The sequence below is a fragment of the Antrostomus carolinensis genome, unplaced genomic scaffold, assembly GCF_000700745.2.
Source record: "Antrostomus carolinensis isolate BGI_N321 unplaced genomic scaffold, ASM70074v2 scaffold22355, whole genome shotgun sequence".
NCBI lineage: Eukaryota > Metazoa > Chordata > Aves > Caprimulgiformes > Caprimulgidae > Antrostomus > Antrostomus carolinensis.
The window spans coordinates 808-17,836 of record NW_010314607.1 but is presented as its reverse complement, the minus strand read 5'-3'; the positions used below and the strand labels follow the sequence as shown (position 1 = coordinate 17,836).

Here is a 17,029-nt window from a genome sequence, read left to right as displayed (position 1 = left end):
CTGGAGTTCTAACCGCATCTCACTCTCCTCCTTGGCTCAGGTCTCTCATTCGCCTCAAAATCCCCAAAAGAAGGAGCTGAGGGTGCTGTGCAGCAACTGAAAAATATTCCCCGAGGGGTCAATGTTATGAGAGGATTCAAGGGGAGGAAAAAAAGGTCTTAAATAAGGGCTGAGAGTTGACGTGTTGCAATAAAACACCAAGTGCAGAGTGCCGGAACCTGCCCTGCTCACTTACTCACCACTCCTCACCAAGGGAGATCATCTGCAGAGCAGCACCTTGCTCCAGCCTTAAGAAGCACCTGAGCTCACCCTGCTTTGGGTCAATATTGGGTCATTTTCTAAAACAGAACACATAAAAACCGAACAACCATGTCCCTGAGGGGAGCTATGAGCTGCAACAGGTGGGAGCCTGGAGAAGCCATGCTGTGCCATCCTCCCCAAGGCACCCGAGCGAAAATAACACGTCGTGAGGCTGGGAAAGACATTTTGGGTGTAGAACAGAAGCAGCGAGACCCGGCTTCACTCTGGGCACAGGAACCTCAGCGCTTCCCACAGCCGGTAGCGTCATGCTAATGAAGAATCTATAGGAACGTGCCAGGGAGTTTTCTTTTTCAGACTGGTTCATGGGGCTTTTTTTGGAAGAAACAATAGCAGAAAGCAGCACTCCTCCCTCCCTGGGTCTGGCTGAGTTCCAGATTTTGCTTTTCCCCCCCCTAGTTTCACACCAAAAGACAGTTTATTATTACAAACAAATGATTTACCCAAAAAGGAAGAGGAGCCCTTAGAAGATAACAGCACATCCTTGGCACAACATTGATATGCACATGGAATTTAACTTCCTCACATTGCAAAAAAGCACAGGGAAAAATGTAGCAGAGTGTGGCGGCGAGGCAGGAGATCAGATCAAATAGATCAGATCAAACAGAGCAAAACCTCCCAATCAAAGCCAACCCGACTTTGCATGTCATCGTTCAACGGCAACAACCCGGGGCGGAGGAGGAAGGTCCTCAGACATGCTGCAAACGTGTGCGGGCACCAACATGTGAGTTCCTGCCTTCTCTCACCGGGTCTTCTGCGAGAAAGTGCCATTTCTTCCCACCACCGAACCCTCTGCACAGACACGCAGGCAGGATTGGCCCGGGGGGCTGGAAAGGGATCTATGAAGGCATCTGCCGAGGCTCACAGGAGGTGGTGTTACAAAGCCCCATTGTGCTGGGTGGGGTATTCCTGGGGAAAAAAATGAAAAAAAAAAAAATCAAGGTGGAGCTGAGCACATGAAAATTGAATGAAGGAGAAATCACATGGGGAGCAGAATGGAGCAGGAAGCAGTAAATCCCCATATCTCGCGTTGCTGGAAGGGGATTAACCAAGGAGCAAGCAGAAGGTAGAGCACAAACCGCAGCACCCCAAGCTGGACCCTGCCCGAGGCTGCATTACACGGGGTCAGCACACAGCCCAGATGGTCAAGGTGGAGCTGAACTCACCACCACCACCACCCCAGCAGCAGGAGAAACCTTCTCTGCAGGTCCAGTTGAAGCAGCGCAACCTCACTCCACCACCTCAACCTGCCCTTTGGAGATGCTAATACCCTGGAAACCTTCCCGTGCATTTCTGAAGCACGGGGAAGAGGAGGGAGTCTTCCTCAGTCAGCTCTTGGCATGAGAACAAACATAGCCAGCCATATATAGGCTTTATAAGGATCGGTTTATTTATACGTTGGCAGGTCTCTGGCATCCTGCCCTTTTGACATCCTTTCTCCAAACACAGCAGCTCTTGCCTGGCCCCGAAGCACCCTTTAGGGACATTTGAGGTCAGCAGTGATGACACCAACTTCACTGGACAAGGACCAGGAGCAATAACTCAGCTGTAGGGCAGGGGCCAGCCCCACTGTACCTGAGCAAGGTGAGCAGGACAAGGATGGTGGCCAAAGCCAAGAAAGGCACGTTCATGGTGATGAGGCAGCTCCACAGTCAGACTGGGAAGTCGATTGATGCATCAGGGTCTGGATCAATGGGGTCCATGGCCTGGGATGGGATGTGACAAAGCTGAAGCAGTACAAGACAGCCCAGGGAGGGCTGGGGAGCCAAGGCTGAGCCTAAATAGGCTCCTGGGCCCATGGGTGTGGGTCTCAGGTGAGGCTACTCAGGGCCATTAAGGGCTCTCAGTGCCCTGGCAGCCTGCCTCCAAAGCTGTCCTGTGGAAAAGCAGGAAGAGGGAGATGCCATGGCCAAACAGGGATGAGTTGATGCAATGGGACTTGGGGCTCAGGGAGAGCCCAGCCGGCATCAGGGCCCTTGGGGCTGTCAGCAGCCCCTGTGGGGACAACACAAGGGAAGCAGAAGCCCTCACCACCTTTGCTGTGCCCCTTGGGCTGAATCCACCCACAGCATCCACGGAGCAGCAAGCGAAGCCCAGGCACAGCAAGAAACAAAAGATCTGACCCAAAAGGTCTAAATGTGACCCATCCAACATGAGCGCACATCACGGAGACATCCTCCCCACCAGTCAGGAGAAGCTGAGCTGCAGAGTCCCCAGCTATGTAGTTTTCAGCAGGCTCCGGTCACTGCAATAAATAGAAAAAACACGTACAAAACCCACATCTAAAAACCAAAAGATCCATAAACGGTATCTGTGAGGTCTGAGTTGCATCAGACAGACCTGGGCTCTGTGGTTTCTTTCAGCTCAAGCCCTTTCACCATGCTCAGTGGGCAGTGAAATCCCTCTGCTTCCTCTCGTAGGGTTTCTGTCCTCAAGTCCTGTTTTTCAGAGTCAGCCTTAATCACTTTTTAATCATACTTGAGTCTTCTTTGCCTTTGGCATTCCTTAATCTTGGAGATGCTTCCCACAAAACAATCATGCCCGTCATCCCTCCTGGGGCTCCTACATGGAGGCTACAGGTCTCATTCAAATAAATGTGTACTTCATGTTAGCAGCTTCTCAAGCCTCTAAAGAAAGGGGAGAAGTTCATTGCTGCTTCCAGCTCTGGTACCATTCTTCAAAAGCTGGAGCAGGCAGCTGAGGAGTCTTGACTGGTGTGAAACACAGTTTGGCTTCTCTCACCCAGTCAACTTCTCTCCTATGGTTGTTGTAATTTCTTGAGGAACTCAGATCCAAATTTATCGAGGTGGGGTTTTTTTGGCAAAGCTGCCTAAAACCATCTCTCATTCACCAAGGGCAATGCATGGACATCTAGTAGTTATTTTTCAGTTACTCTTTCATCTCTAAGAGCTGCCTTTGGCTGATAAAACCATAACTACTGTTTTTCATGTGCCATCAAGTAGGTGTGTCACACCAGTTCCTTGGCTTTTGCTGTCCACTCTCCCATCCCTGTCGCGAGCCAAACAACTTTGTGCTGTTGTCCTACCATGAAACCCCCATGTGCACATGGTGACATTCAGCTATCACAGTCATGTTTGTGGCCATTGATCTACCCAGGACCTGAGGACAGGAGCAGCCCCAAGCCTGGTGGGCAGTGAAGGTTGGGGGCAGCCAAGGCTGGACCCAGCAGAGCCCAGCATTGCCCTTTGCAATCGCTGGCAATGGCCACATGGGAAAAGGGATGCTATTTAGATGCAAATCTCCTCATTGGTTTTATAGAAGGTCCAACTCAGATCTAGAGAGGGAACTGATATCCCAGCCTGGAGACAAAACCCTCAAAAAACTCAAAAGAGTCATAAAGTCAATGGGAGCTGGCAGCTAAGATAATCTTTTTCCCTCTGGAAGTCTTCTCCTGTGGTTTTGGGACACAGATGGCAAAATCAAACTCATGTTCCGTTCATCTTCACCGGTGCTCATGGCAAGGTCTGATCACTGATGTCGGAGATACAGGAGCTCCTTGTGATGTGTACTAAGGGTGCCTGTGCATTCACACTGGGCATCCCCAGCCTGTTGGTATCTGTTGATAACCTTCCACTTAAGTGTCCTTCACTCAAGTGTTTCCACCAGCTGGAGAAGATCTCAGCTGGAAGGGCCATGGCCACACCACCAGCCTGTCCCACTGTGACACTGCTCAACGCAGCACTAACTGCATCCTCCTGTCCTTGGCACACAGCCACCCTTCAGCTCTGTTCCCTTCTTGGCCAGTATTTCTGGGGACAGTCCATTTGTACTGAAGAATGGGAAGCAAGTGACTGCCATGAAGACCACGAGTGACCACTCACTCCTGATGCTTTCCAGTCAGCTGATGAGCAGAGTGATAACGCTGCGGCAGCAGATATGGCCACTCACAAACCCCTGGGAGGGAGGAGTCCTCTTGGTGAGGCTCAGTAAGTAGGAGCAGGGCAGGGAGGTGTCCCCCCCAGGAGGCAAGTGTCTTGTCTAACTGACCCCCAAAAGCCACTGGGGAGAAGCTCTCCTGCCCTCAGCGAGGCCTTTCCTACCCTTGACCTGGCAGTTTCCACCACGACTTTGATGCTAGTGATGGGCAGATCCATGGCTTCCCAACCACAGCTCCGCTTCCCCACCAGACCTGGGTCAAACCACGCTGCCTTGGGTTCATCAGGACCTTCATGGTGGCTTCTTCTGGCTCCCTCTCCTTTGAGCTCAGCTGGTGAGCAGAGCCACACTTGGGGCTCTTCTCCTCTCATGAGTAAGGGGAGAAGGAGGGGGAAGTTTGGTCTCTTCCAGATCCCCAGGCTCCCATCAGGAGGGGAGAGAGTGCCATGGCAGAGGGTGGAGGCATCCCTGCCCCGCTGAGCCCTGCACCCAGGCTGAGCCCTGCTGTGTCCCAGCCCTTCCTGCTAGAGAAGAGAGACTTTGGTTTGGTTTGGTTTGGGTTTTTTGTTTTGCAACCTGGAAACAGGAGGAAATACATGAGAAGTGGGTGCCTGGGAGATGGCAACCTCTGTCCTCCTTCCGAAAACACCTCCTAGGAAGGAGAAGGATGCGGGGAGGGAGGAAATCCGGCTGCTTGGCGCTGGCAGCTCCTGGCGAGCAAAAGGAGGCGAAAATTTGGTTTATAATATAACCAAAGGATCCACCTTATGGTCTCCAGGAAGCCCTCACTGATGCCAACCCACCAAAAGCACAGATGGGGAGGCAGTTTGCAGAGTGGTGGCCAGCGGGGCGTGGAGTGAAGGGCCAGAGTGGAGAGGGACAGCATCCCGTGTTCTTGGATCCCACGCTCACCAGTGGGCGACACAACCAGCTCCACCAGGAGCAGCTCACAGGAGGTCCTCAGTCCTCTGCTTCTATCCTTGAGTAGAAAACTCAAAAAAGGCAAAAAAACCCCAAAACCAAACCCAACTGTTATCCAGAACAGATCGCTAAAATAATATCATTGTGTACATCCTGCTGGGGGGCTCTCATGGAATCACAGAATCACAAACTGGTTTGGTTTAAAGGGACCTTTCAGGGCCATCTAGTCCAACCCCCTGCAGTGAGCAGGGACATCTTCAACCAGATCAGGTTGCTCAGAGTCCCGTCCAGCCTGACCTTGAATGTTTCCAGGGATGGGGCTTCTACCACCTCTCTGGGCAACCTGGGCCAGGGTCTCACCACCCTCAGTGTAAAAAATTTCTTCCCTACATCTGGTCTAAATCTCCCCTCTTTTAGTGTAAATCCATTTCCCCCTGTCCTGTTGCTGTCCAACCAGAGGGGATGACCAAAAGCCACCACCTGCCCAGTCCCTGTGGCAGAGCTCACTGGTCTCACTGGTGGCACTGGGTGGAGCAGGTCCCTGGTGTCCTCTGGTGCCTGAGCACACCGCGGTGGTGGCTTTGCCCACCTGGGTCCCCCTCAGCTGCAAAGCCACAAAGACTTGTCCCCCACATGGTGCGCGGGAGCTCTGGGTGGTGCCCCGCTGCAAACCCTCTGCTGCTCCCAGCGCCTGCAGCCACCTCGCACACAGATAGATGTCTTGCAAATTTGGGTGGCACTGAAGCCACCAAACACCTCCATGGTCCCTGGTCACTTCCCCAGCTCTTCTTCAAAATGAGACATAAACAGCCAAGAAGCTCCCAGAGCCCTTGGGGTTCTTATTCTCCTTTTTTTTTTTTTCATGGCTTTGGTGAGGGACAGTGAAAATGCTGATGTGTGTGGCTTTGAGATGACAATGGCTTTTCAGCAGCAGCATGTGGCATTGGTGTGCCCATCCCATGTGTGTGGCACATGGCCACTGCCATGTCCCAGCGAGAGCAGCACTTGTGATCTAAACCAGACACCTCGGTGCCCCAAATCCCCCTTGCTCTCCTCACTTGGTGGAAAAATCGCTTGGGAGGAAAATAGAGAAAAATGGAGAAACTCATAAGGAAGCACAGGTGGGGTGGAATAGATCCTCACAGAGGTGGACATCCCACCGACAGTGCTGCAAAGCTGGCAGGTTGGTGTCCTTCCCACAATGGAGCCCGGCCATGGGGCTTGGTAGGGTTCCACGTACCTGCTGTGGGGGTACAGCTCGGAGCTGCTGATGCAGCTGCTGATGCTGAAGGCTCGGGAGGACTGAGGGAGGCCAGACCCGTGGGGGGGTGAAGCTCATCTCTGCGTTTCCCTGCAACGTGTCCCCAGAAAGCGCCCTGAGCCCCCGCGCTGCCTTTGCGGCTCTCGGGAGGACTTTGGGGAGATGGTGCTCAGCATCGCTCCAGCCCAATACCTGCAGTGACGGAGCTCTCCCTTAGAGGTCAGCCCAGCATCAAAACTGGTTCAAAAATCCACCCAGATGGATGCAATTCCTGCAACGAGCCGGAATCTGGTGAAAAAGGCCGTTCAGAGAGAGCAGGGGATGGTCCCCAAGACCTGCAGCCCTCGCATTGCTTTTCCCAAAGACTGTTCCCAAAAGCCGAGCTCTCCCACCCGCTCCCTGGCTCTTTCCCATGCGCTGGCTGCTCCAAACCCTGTGTCTACCCCTGGTCAGGAGCCCCCAGCCAGGGAAAACTCTGCTCAGCTCCAGCAGATGGATTTTGGGGAGCAGGAGGATCAGAGGCTGCTCGTGCTGCTGCCGCCGTGGTATTTTCTGTGCCCAAAGGGGCCAGAACACCTGCTCAGCAGCTTTTCCTTTTGGCTTAATTCTCCCTTCCCTCTTTCTAACAGACAAATACAACTCGGTATGAGATACCTGAGCTCCAGCTACCTCGTCAAGAGCCTCTCCACCACCTTTTCTACACCTTTGTTAAAGTAAACAGTGGTTTTTAACACCTACCCATTGCACCACTAGTTCCCAGCTGCCTCCCATTAGAGGTATCAAGCATAAAGGACATGGACCTACTAGAGCAAATCTAGAGGAGGGCACAAGGATAATCCAAGGGCTGGAGCACCTCTGCTAGAGGACAGGCTGAGAGAGTTGGGGATGTTCAGCCTGGAGAAGGCTCCAGGGAGACCTAGTGGCCTTCCAGTACCTGAAGGGGCTCCAGGAAGGCTGGGGAGGGACTTTGGACAAGGGCAGGGAGTGACAGAACAAGGGGTGATGGCTTCAAACTGGAAGAGAGGAGATGGAGATGAGATGTGAGGAAGAAATTCTTTGGTGTGAGGGTGGTGAGACAGTGTCCCAGGTTGGCCAGAGAAGCTGTGGCTGCTCCTCCCTGGAAGTGTTCTCGGCCAGGCTGGATGAGGCTTTGAGCAACCTGGTCTAGTGGAAGGTGTCCCTGCTGCTGGCTCATGGGAGCTTTAAGGTCCCTTCCAATCCAAACCCATCTATGATGGGATTCTATGATTATTTAGTAGCATTAGTTTCCTGGCCTATGAGTTTCTCTGGGCTGTGTCTCTACTGCAGCCCCGTATCCCGCTCCCCTGGGCGCTGGGGGTGAACACTTGAACACTTCCAGGGAGGAGCAGCCACAGCCTCTCTGGGCAACCTGGGCCAGTGTCTCACCACCCTCACACCAACCAATTTCTTCCTAAAGTCTAATCTAAACCTCCTGTCTTCCAGTTTAAAGCCATCACCCCATGTCCTGTCACTAACTGCCCTTGTAAAAAGTCCCTCCCCAGCTTTAATAAAGCTGATAAATTCCCTTAGAAATGCTTATTCCACAATAAAAACCCAAATGAAAACCATCGCTTCGGCCCCTTCTCTTCCATACCAAGGAACCTACTGCTGAGGCCAGCCAGGTAGCACGGGGCAGGGGAGGAAGCAAAGCCATCACTGTTTTTCCTGCTCCCACAGATGCCACAGAAATTCCTCCGTTATAATAAATGTTGCTGAAAAGGAAGGAGTTCGGGTCACCCAGCCCAGCTCACCTGCAGCCACCGGCACATTGCGAGGACAGACCCCACCAGCAACACTTCATCAACTCAGAGCCATGTGACCTCTGCTCCCCATCACCTACGTCAGCCCTGGCCACCACTCGAGCCCAGCAACAGCAGAGGATGAGAAACACAGAGGGAAAACTCAACTCTGGGGGTGGGTGCCTTAAATGATGGATATTTTGCAGGGTTCATTTAACGGCATGGGGTTTGGCCGAGGAGCGTGTGTTACAGACCAGCAGCCTGCTGTGCTCTCTAAAGCATCTCTTCTGTTGCCTTCTGCCATTGAAAAAGCCACTTCACTTGCAAATAATCAAGAGATAGGAGGGGAGGGAAAAGAAAAAGATTAAATCGAGCATAAAATAGGCCAGAGGGGAAGAAACAAACCATGAGTGAAATCTGATGTTCTCTAAAAATCTGAAGTTTATTCATTAGAATTCAGTGAAAGGAACATTCATTTGAAAACACAATCCATACATTAAAAAGTTTAAAGGACTAGTAGCAATGAGACCAGAAAGAAAATGAAAAAAAAACCAAAACAAAACCCCAAAATTCAAACAAGTTGGTCACCTGGGAGGAGCCGCCCCCGCTCCTGGGACGCCTGCAGAGCAGCTCTGCAGCCTGTCCGCAGCGGGACGGCACGGGGGCCACCTGGGACAAGGACTCATTGATTTTTTTTTTCTTTAGAACCAAGAGGCTTTTTGAGATTTTAATTTATCACTTCACCCAAGTGTAGCTTCCACGATGACTCAATACGGGTGAGCAGAGCAGGTAGCCCCAGCTGGAGAGGAGGGAGCCACAAAATTAAGGGGCAGAGGGAATGTGGATTCCAAGCGCCCCAGGAATGTTTGCTGGGCAACCTGCCCACCCAGTCCCCATGCTGGGAACGGGTACAAACCCACTGAAGAAAACATTTAAAAAGCACCATTAGGTGAAGAGCTATTTAATTAAAAGACATAAAAATCTCCGTAGAGCCAAATGTCTCTGTGGCAGTCGCCATCTCTGCTGGCGTTGTCAGAGGAGGAAAGAAGGGGAAAAAATTTGCTTTCACTGTAATCTTTTAGCATGTCAGCGTTTAGTTTTCTTTTCGCACATCACCGTTTTGACATTGTTCTTGCCTGCTCAATTTATCACCGTGGCCTTCTGCAGAGGAGTTATTTCAGCCCTTCCACCCCGCACAGGGTTGCAAACGCCACAGGGTCACAACTCCTACAGAGTCAAGCAAACAAAGCAGCATATTCATCCAACTAAATAAACCACAAAAGCAAGAAGAGCCACAATAACTCGTGTTGGCTCTCACCGTACCAGAAGCTCTCCTTGCATTTCTGATCCCAAAAGTCAAGGCAGTATTATTGCAAGAAGATGCTTTCCTGCCGCTGGCAATGCAGGCGGCACAGGGAGAGGCAGGAGAGGAGGAGAAGCTGGAAAGCTCCGCTAACCCCCTGCGGACCCCAGGATTATTTAAGGAGCAATCCACAGACACGGAGCAGGCAATGCCACCTGCACAAAGGCAAAAGCTGAGCTCCCAGCCCAGCCAGGGAGCACCAAAGGGAGAGGAAATTTGTTTCTAGAGCATCACCACGCACCAACCAACACAATCTCCTGCCTGGAGATTTAAGAAAAACCCTAATTTTGCATAAAATAATTGAAGCACAGAGAAGGGAAAGCCTCAACTGAAATCCACGGTTTTCTAGTTTACAAGAGGGTCAACAACACTTTCAAGGAGAAATCACCAAAGTCCACAAATTCAGATCAAAACCAAAGCTTGAAAAAAACAGAAATAAGAGTTGACAAGTGTGACAAAGGAGTATGAAAACGATGACGTCTCAGTGGTGTGTGCAAAGAGCGCGTGCGCTGGTAACGGACCGGCTGCCCCGTTTCGGAGCTGGCCCTGGATATAAAGTGGAACGGAACGTTACGGGAGGACGTGAGGAGCGAGGTGGGTCCTTGCATTGCACGGGCAGCGGCAGCAGCAGCAGCAGCAGCAGCAGCAATTGCCTTTTCTCCATCAGCACAGTTAAACCACACCACTTTAAAAGACAACACACATGAGTAAAAGAACAGTCCGTAAAATTTCCCCGCGAATACAAAATGCAAAACTATACAAAAATAGAGAAAATCGATCATTTTCTTAGGTGTATAAAAACAAACAAACAAAAAAAACCCCCCAAAGTCCCCAAAATGCAATACAGAATTACTTGGTAGACTGACCTGAACGTCAGAGGTTTAAGCGCGAACTAACGGCCGTAATTCATGACTCTGAGGCAAAGACCCACCTGGAAGGGACGTATTCAGGCGAGTTCCTCAAGGGGAGTTTTCCCTTAATATCTTGGCAAGACATTCTGCTGTTCCTGATTTTTATTACTTATTTCTGGTTCAGAAGCCCTTTTTCATAAAAAAAACGTCAATTACCGCTCTCAACACTGAGTTCCTGAGTTAAGGCAGTATTTGACTAACAGCTCGATCCAGATGAAGCCCAGAAGATCTGGTCCTGTTTATCCCAGGACAGACAGGTATTTTTATCCCAGGACAGACAGGTATTTTAGGAAGAGTGGTATATTAGGCACTGAAATCCAATCTCTCTATGGCAGTGATAATTTACAGGCTGGGTTAGCACATTGAAAATTCTTATTTCTTTAGGTTAATGGGGCAGAATATGCCAATAATCCAGCAAATTAGCTCCAAATATGCTTTTAGGAAACTCATTTAAAATCAAGAGATATTTGCTTCATTTAATTCACAACAAATTAAGAGAAACCTTTGGTATAAAGTCAGATTATCAAGTCTTGGCTGTATTGCTTTCACACATTCAACTCTAGAAGCAGTATCCATGACGTACCTACAACCAAAAGAATTATTTCTACAGACATGCATTTGCAACTGAACATTCATTTCAGCACCAAGACACTTCCACACCTCACCAAGACTTTGGTAAAGGCTGCACCATGTCTAACCAAAATGCTACGCAAAACCCCCTGACCCTGCGAGATGCCTTTGGTGACATGCTAAAATAAAACTAATTAAAACACCAGTGAGGGGCTGCTGCTCAGGCCAAGCAATTAGTGTGAGCGCCTGTCTGCGTGACAGCTCCGGTGTCACCGGCACTCTTTGCTTGTGGTTTTTATTTTGTGAGTGGTGGTGAGATGTGCAGTGCCCAGACCTGACCCTGTCTTTACTCTGAGCAAGAGGGGAGCCTGTTCCAATTCAGCAATATTCATTAGCAGACGCTCAGGCGCTGTGCTAATGAGGGGAGGCTGCACTCACAACCTCGGGGAGGCGAGGGGACCTTTCACTAGCCAACTGCGTTCTCCTCTTCAGGTGGGGATTGTGGAGCGGGAGCAGCATCAAGAGCCGGGTTTGTCCCATGAAATCTTCTCCAGTTGCACGGAGGGACAGGAGAAAAAACCCACGGCACGGTGGGTTCCTGCAGTAACTCCCTGCAGCAGGACGGGCAGGAAAATACTGGCAAAGTGAGGTTTTGGCCCGTGGATACACAGATGGGTATATCTATTCTAGCCTCAGCAGTCTGTTCAGGAAAGAAAAATCACATAAATCAGTTGAACAGTGGGCAAGCAAAGCTGGGCTTTGCCTCCCCCTGCTCCTTCACAGATACACAAGGACAGGGTAGTAAGGAGTCTCTCCTCAAAAAGAAATATCGGGACCTTGTTTTTCTTGGGGGGGAAAAAAACCCAAATCCAAACCAGCCGCTTGTGCCTGTAACACAGCGATGCAGGAGCTGCTGCTTCCAACCAGAGCCACATCTGTACGGGGCCGCAGGCCGAGAGAGCAGCACTGGGGCTACTCACTGTGGGCAGGAAATGCGGGACAGGGCTGGGCAGAGCCACCCCTCGCCCCGCACTTTGCTCCAGAGATGGGAGAAAACCCTGATATTGCCAGTTCGTGATTATATTTTTCAAATGCTACAAACTCTGCTATGAAGAGAAGCAGAAAATGGGCAATTTGGAGGGGAAAAACCAAAACCATCATCGGTAACTGAATTAAAATCAGAATACAGAGCTTGGACAGAAGGAGGAAGAAGCTTTGTGAGTCACAGACAGGGAGGTTTGGTTTAGAGACAAACATGTTTGAGATCACAGAGGGCAGGGCAGACACCTCGAGGACCAACGGCCTGAAACAGATGTTTCCAGCTCGTACAACCCCCTCAGACAAAGCCTGTCTCCCTCAGCTCATGTCCCTCCTCCACGCTCCTTCAAAGAGGAAAAAGAAATCCAAAACCTGCAGCAAGCTCCAGCTTTTTTGTTCCCTCCAGTTAGGAGGAAGAAGTCGTGAAGCCTAATTTAGGCTGCGTTACATCCTGTATTCCAATTAACAGAATACTTTCCTTTGTAGGAGTTTATGCAAAGGAAACCATAAAATAATAAAAAAAAAACCCCAAAACCAACACAACAAACCCACAAAACTTCCTTTTGAAGAAAGTAACAGCATCTACAACTTTGCAGCTACAGGCACAATGCAAATATAGCTTATTTCAAAGACCTCATCCGTGTGCCCATGGCCCGGGAGAGGCAAGGGGTGTGGGACAAAGCACAGGACAGGTTTCAACTGGGAATTACGCACCATGAAGACACCACGACAAAGAAGGGACCAACACTTTGCTGTTAAAAGGGACACCATCAACAACACATCTCGCTGGGCGCGGTACTTTTGAGCAAATTAAAACTAGACCTGGAAAACATTATCGGCACACGCACAAAAGCTCCTGCTTTCCTTTGGGGCAAGGGAAAAAAAACCCAATAAATAAAAATGTTACTGCAAAGTTCCCCTTTCAGCTGACTTGCCTCCCGTCCTCGCTCTGCAAATAATCAGTGTCCTTCTTCCCAGCCTCCCCAAACCAAGACCAAGATGGAAGACATTCAAAGTGAGCCTGAACCAAAACATTTCACCAAGAAGAGGAAGAAAAAACCTAATTTCTCTCAAAAGTTTCCCCAAGGCTTGCTCCCCCAGCTCCAGTCCTGCAGAAAAACCCCAAACTTGCCACACTCGCAATGGGTCCGTTCCCAGCTCTCGTTCCAGCAGCAACATGAGCACATTGCTGAGAGCACTGAGCATGGTGGCTTGTGCTGGAAAACAGGAACGTGCCTCAGCGTTAACGTACGAATCGCGGAGGCGGCTCCAAACCCCGCCCAGAGCATCTGCAGCAGCGAGACCACGTACCACGGCCACGGGAGAGGAGCTCATCCTTATCAGCCCTGGTCTAAGTTTCAGTCACTCACACATTGCTCGCTAAGGTTTATTTTCTCCCTCCCTGCACTTTGCAACCCTTTTCACACCCTGCCCAGAGCAGCTATTTGCCTTCAGTGATGTTCAGCGCTGCGCTCTGGCAGCCGGCAGGCAGCACGTGGCCGGGGGTGGCTCTGCCTTTCAGGGGCTCCCCGCAGCACTCTGGGCTCTGTGCAGTGTCGGTGCTGCCGTTGGGGTGCTGTGGCACACCCTGGGCGATGCCGACGGGTTTGCACTTGGCACGTTTCTCCGGGGAGCAAGTAAAACTAAAGCTTGGGGGCAGCTCGGGCTCAGTTTCTCCCAAGGGTAACAAGCGGGACAGCTTTTTGGCGGTGACTTCTCCATGGTACCTGTAAGAACCAGCCACCTCCCGGGACCACCTCGTGTTAGTCTGCAGAGGTAAATTGGAGGGTCTGAGCAGGTGCCTGTGCAGCTCCGGCTCTTGGGGCCGCCTGTCCGGAGTCTCTCCAGTGACACTCTGGGAAAGACACGGGAAAGGGGACATGGTGCCCGTCGGCTCCGATGGCTCCCAGGCACTCTCCATCACGGCGGCCGGAGCAAAATCCCAGGGCTTCATCCCCTCAGCAGCCGTGTCGGTGTCATGTTGGAGGTGCTGCAAGCCTGGCCAGCTCAACCCACTGTCAGGAGCCACAAGCTCACCCTCCTCCTTGCTCCTGCTCCTCCTCACTCCGCCCGAGTCCTTTTTGCCACCCTCCTGCTTTGACCAGAGCTGGCACGGCTGAGGGCTGCTCTTGGCAACCTGCAAGTCAGCAAGCTCAAACTCCAGGCTCTCCGTGTCAAGCGACCGGCTCCTCCGGTCGATGGAGAGCGGTGCTGGCATGGAGGGGCTCAGTCCGTGGAGGCGCAGGTGGCGGGGCAGGCTGGCAACAACCCAGTTGCCGCTCTGGAAGGAGCCCAGGAGGTACCCCGGGGACATTCTCTCGTCACATTCAGCCAACGACTCTTTCCGTCCATAGCCGTCATCAAAGGCCTCGGCAATGTCCTCACCAGCGTTCATCTCGGGATGCTGCTCGCACTCTCCTTCTCCTTCTCGCTCTACATCAACGACATCAAAGGTGACCATGGTGGGGAGGGCAGGGAGGTTCTGGGTGAAGGAAGAGCTGGAGGCGGAGCTCCCCAGACTTTCAGAGAGGCTGGAGAAGAGGGTCCCGCTGCTGGTGAACTCCACCAGCGCTTGTGAGAAGCTCACAGCGTGCTCGGACTCACCTTCGCTGCCCAGCTGGGGCTTGCTGGTGGTGGTCTCCCCTCCACTGCCACACTCATGCTCTGGGAGTCTGTAGCCGGGGAACATCCCTGCTTTGGCTGGGGCTACACCGCCACGGATGGAGCCCCCAAACAACCCACAGTCTGGGTCCGAATTGAACCCCGAGTTGTTCTTTGTGAGCTGAAGAAGGCATCCTCCTTGGGCTTTTTGGCTGTTGTAATAGTTTTCTGGACACAGAGTTGCTGGAAAATCCCTCCACTCTGGATTTTCAGCTCTAGCCACCGAAACCCCATTATTCACACCCCTGTTTGGGGCGTGCGAGGCCACATGCTCGCTACCAAGGCCACTCTGATTCTTGCCCATTGAGCTGACTGCTCTAGTTTTACATTCAACGCACTGCTTTTCCCGGGGACATTTCTCCTTGCTGGGAACATCAAGTCGTTTCAAGACTGGTTCCCTCTGCAGCTCCCAGTACAGCAGCTCTTTCTGAATGGCTGCGAGCCGCTCTTCTTCCGTTTCCATCAGCCCTCTTTTCTGATCCATCATCTGGATCAGGCTCTTCTCAGCAGGGAGGCAGAAGTCCAAGAAGTAGCTGAAGATCATCGGGTGTGAGACTTTGCTCTCAAATAGGGATTCCTCCCCATGAGAAGGACTCATCAGCGTGTCAAACTCATAGAGTGCATCACCACTGTAACTGTCTCTGGGAAGACGGTCCTTCTTGATCTCACTGAGCCCATCTCCGGCTTCATCCTCTGGCCCCGGCGTGGTGGAGTCGTAATAACCCTCGTCACTATTTGGGGCGGACTCTTGCTGGTCACTCTGTGGTGTCAGGAGGTCAACACCATCCATCACATCCCCCATGTAGGGGTGGGATTCTGCCTCGTGCGAGGCATGTGTCTCCAAACTGCTACTCGAGACCTGGGCTCCGTAGCTCCTGTCATCGGCTGTGCTGCTGTTCCATATCTGGTGGAGGTACTCCTCTGTCTCCTCAGGCATGGCCATCTCCTCCCCACCACCCTGGTAGGTGACCAGGCAAGAGCTCCGTTTAGCAGCATCTCTGCTGCGCTCCACAGAGATGGTGTTCTCAGCAATGTCAGGCTCAGCAATGTCATCTCCACATCCTGTCAGGGAATCGAAGCTCTTCAGGGAGGTGACATCTCCTAAGATGAGGCTTAGCAGGTCCCCGGAGTGTAGGCAGGGAGAGTCATCATCCGTGAAGTCTGGATGAAAGGCCTGCAGGAGATTGCCATGGTCAAACTCTGTGCAGACAACAGCTTCAGCCTCTGATTTCGTATCCAAAATATCCCTCTTCCCCAGCATTGCCACCGTGTCACCCTCAGAGCTGCCTTCATCAACCGTCAGACAGCCAGGCTCGGCAGCCTCGCCACAGTTGGCAGCTGTGCCCACCGAGCAGTCCTCCTCCGAGCTCCCCGGGCAGGCTCTGGCAAGAGGGACAGGTCCCAGTCCCCTTCCCTCTGCGGCCCCTTGGCTCTCCACTCCTGCACCAGAAGCTTTGCCGGCCTCCTCTGAATCCCCAGTCCACTCGGGGAGCTCTGCTTTCTCACACTCAGCAACCTTGCTCTTCCGGTGACGCCGGATACTGTTAAAAAACCCTTTCAGGCCTTTTTTGGGTCTAGGAAAGGAGGACTTATCTCCGTTGGGCTTTTTCTCACAGCCCTCGATACTCCCGGGTGGAGAGCTGTCCTGCTGGCCAAAATCAAACTTGGCGCTGGTGTCTATGGCCAAGTGAGCGCTTTGGGAGCTCGGCAAAGGGCAAGGATGGGAGTCCCTGCTCCCCTCCAAAGGGCTTTCCAGCTGCACCACACTGCCCTTGTCACAGGCAGCACCACTGAGCCCATCGTGGGTCTTACATTTGCTGAGGCCCTTTTTAGAGGCTGCTTTCCCTTGGCCTTTGCTTCTTCCTCCAAAGAAACTGGGCAGTGTACAGATGCTCCTCTTCCCTCCAAACAGTTTGAAAGCCGTTTTCTTCAGCTTGCCAGGGGGTGGCTGAGGCTGCTGTGGCTCTGCAGCCGCGACGGAGGCATTGCCCTGCTCAGACAGCAGGTCCCCATTCTCCTCACGCCACTGGTCGCTTCCCTCTCGTTGCCTGCAGACCACCGACTGCGACCTCGCCTGGGCAGGCTCCTCTGTGCAGCCTGTCTCCATGGCAGCTGCTCAGTTCAGGTGCATCTAGCTGGAAATGACGACTCTGGTAGCAGAGTCCTCTCCTGGGCGCAAAGATCGAAGCATGACAGCTGACCTGAAGCAAAGAGAAAGAGGAGAGAGGTGAGGAGATGGCAGCGGATGGTGCAAAGCCAGAGGTGTAAGTGTCACGAGGCAAAGAGCTGGAATTGGAGCTGCAAAAGTCTCTGACAGCTGCTCGGCTCC

The 17,029-nt window shown here is 52.1% G+C and overlaps 1 protein-coding gene across 1 annotated transcript; it reads right to left on the bottom strand.

Moving 5' to 3' along the window:
* Positions 1 to 13,480: 13,480 nt before the first annotated feature.
* On the bottom strand, positions 13,481 to 16,807 carry AMER1 (APC membrane recruitment protein 1). The gene has a single exon (XM_010167707.1). It carries the CDS (start codon positions 16,805 to 16,807, stop codon positions 13,481 to 13,483), a length of 3,327 nt encoding a protein of 1,108 aa, XP_010166009.1.
* Positions 16,808 to 17,029: the final 222 nt, after the last annotated feature.

Bases quoted from the DNA above. Each gene is read 5' to 3' on its own strand.
- AMER1 (XM_010167707.1), bottom strand. From the start codon at position 16,807: ATGGAGACAGGCTGCACAGAGGAGCCTGCCCAGGCGAGGTCGCAGTCG.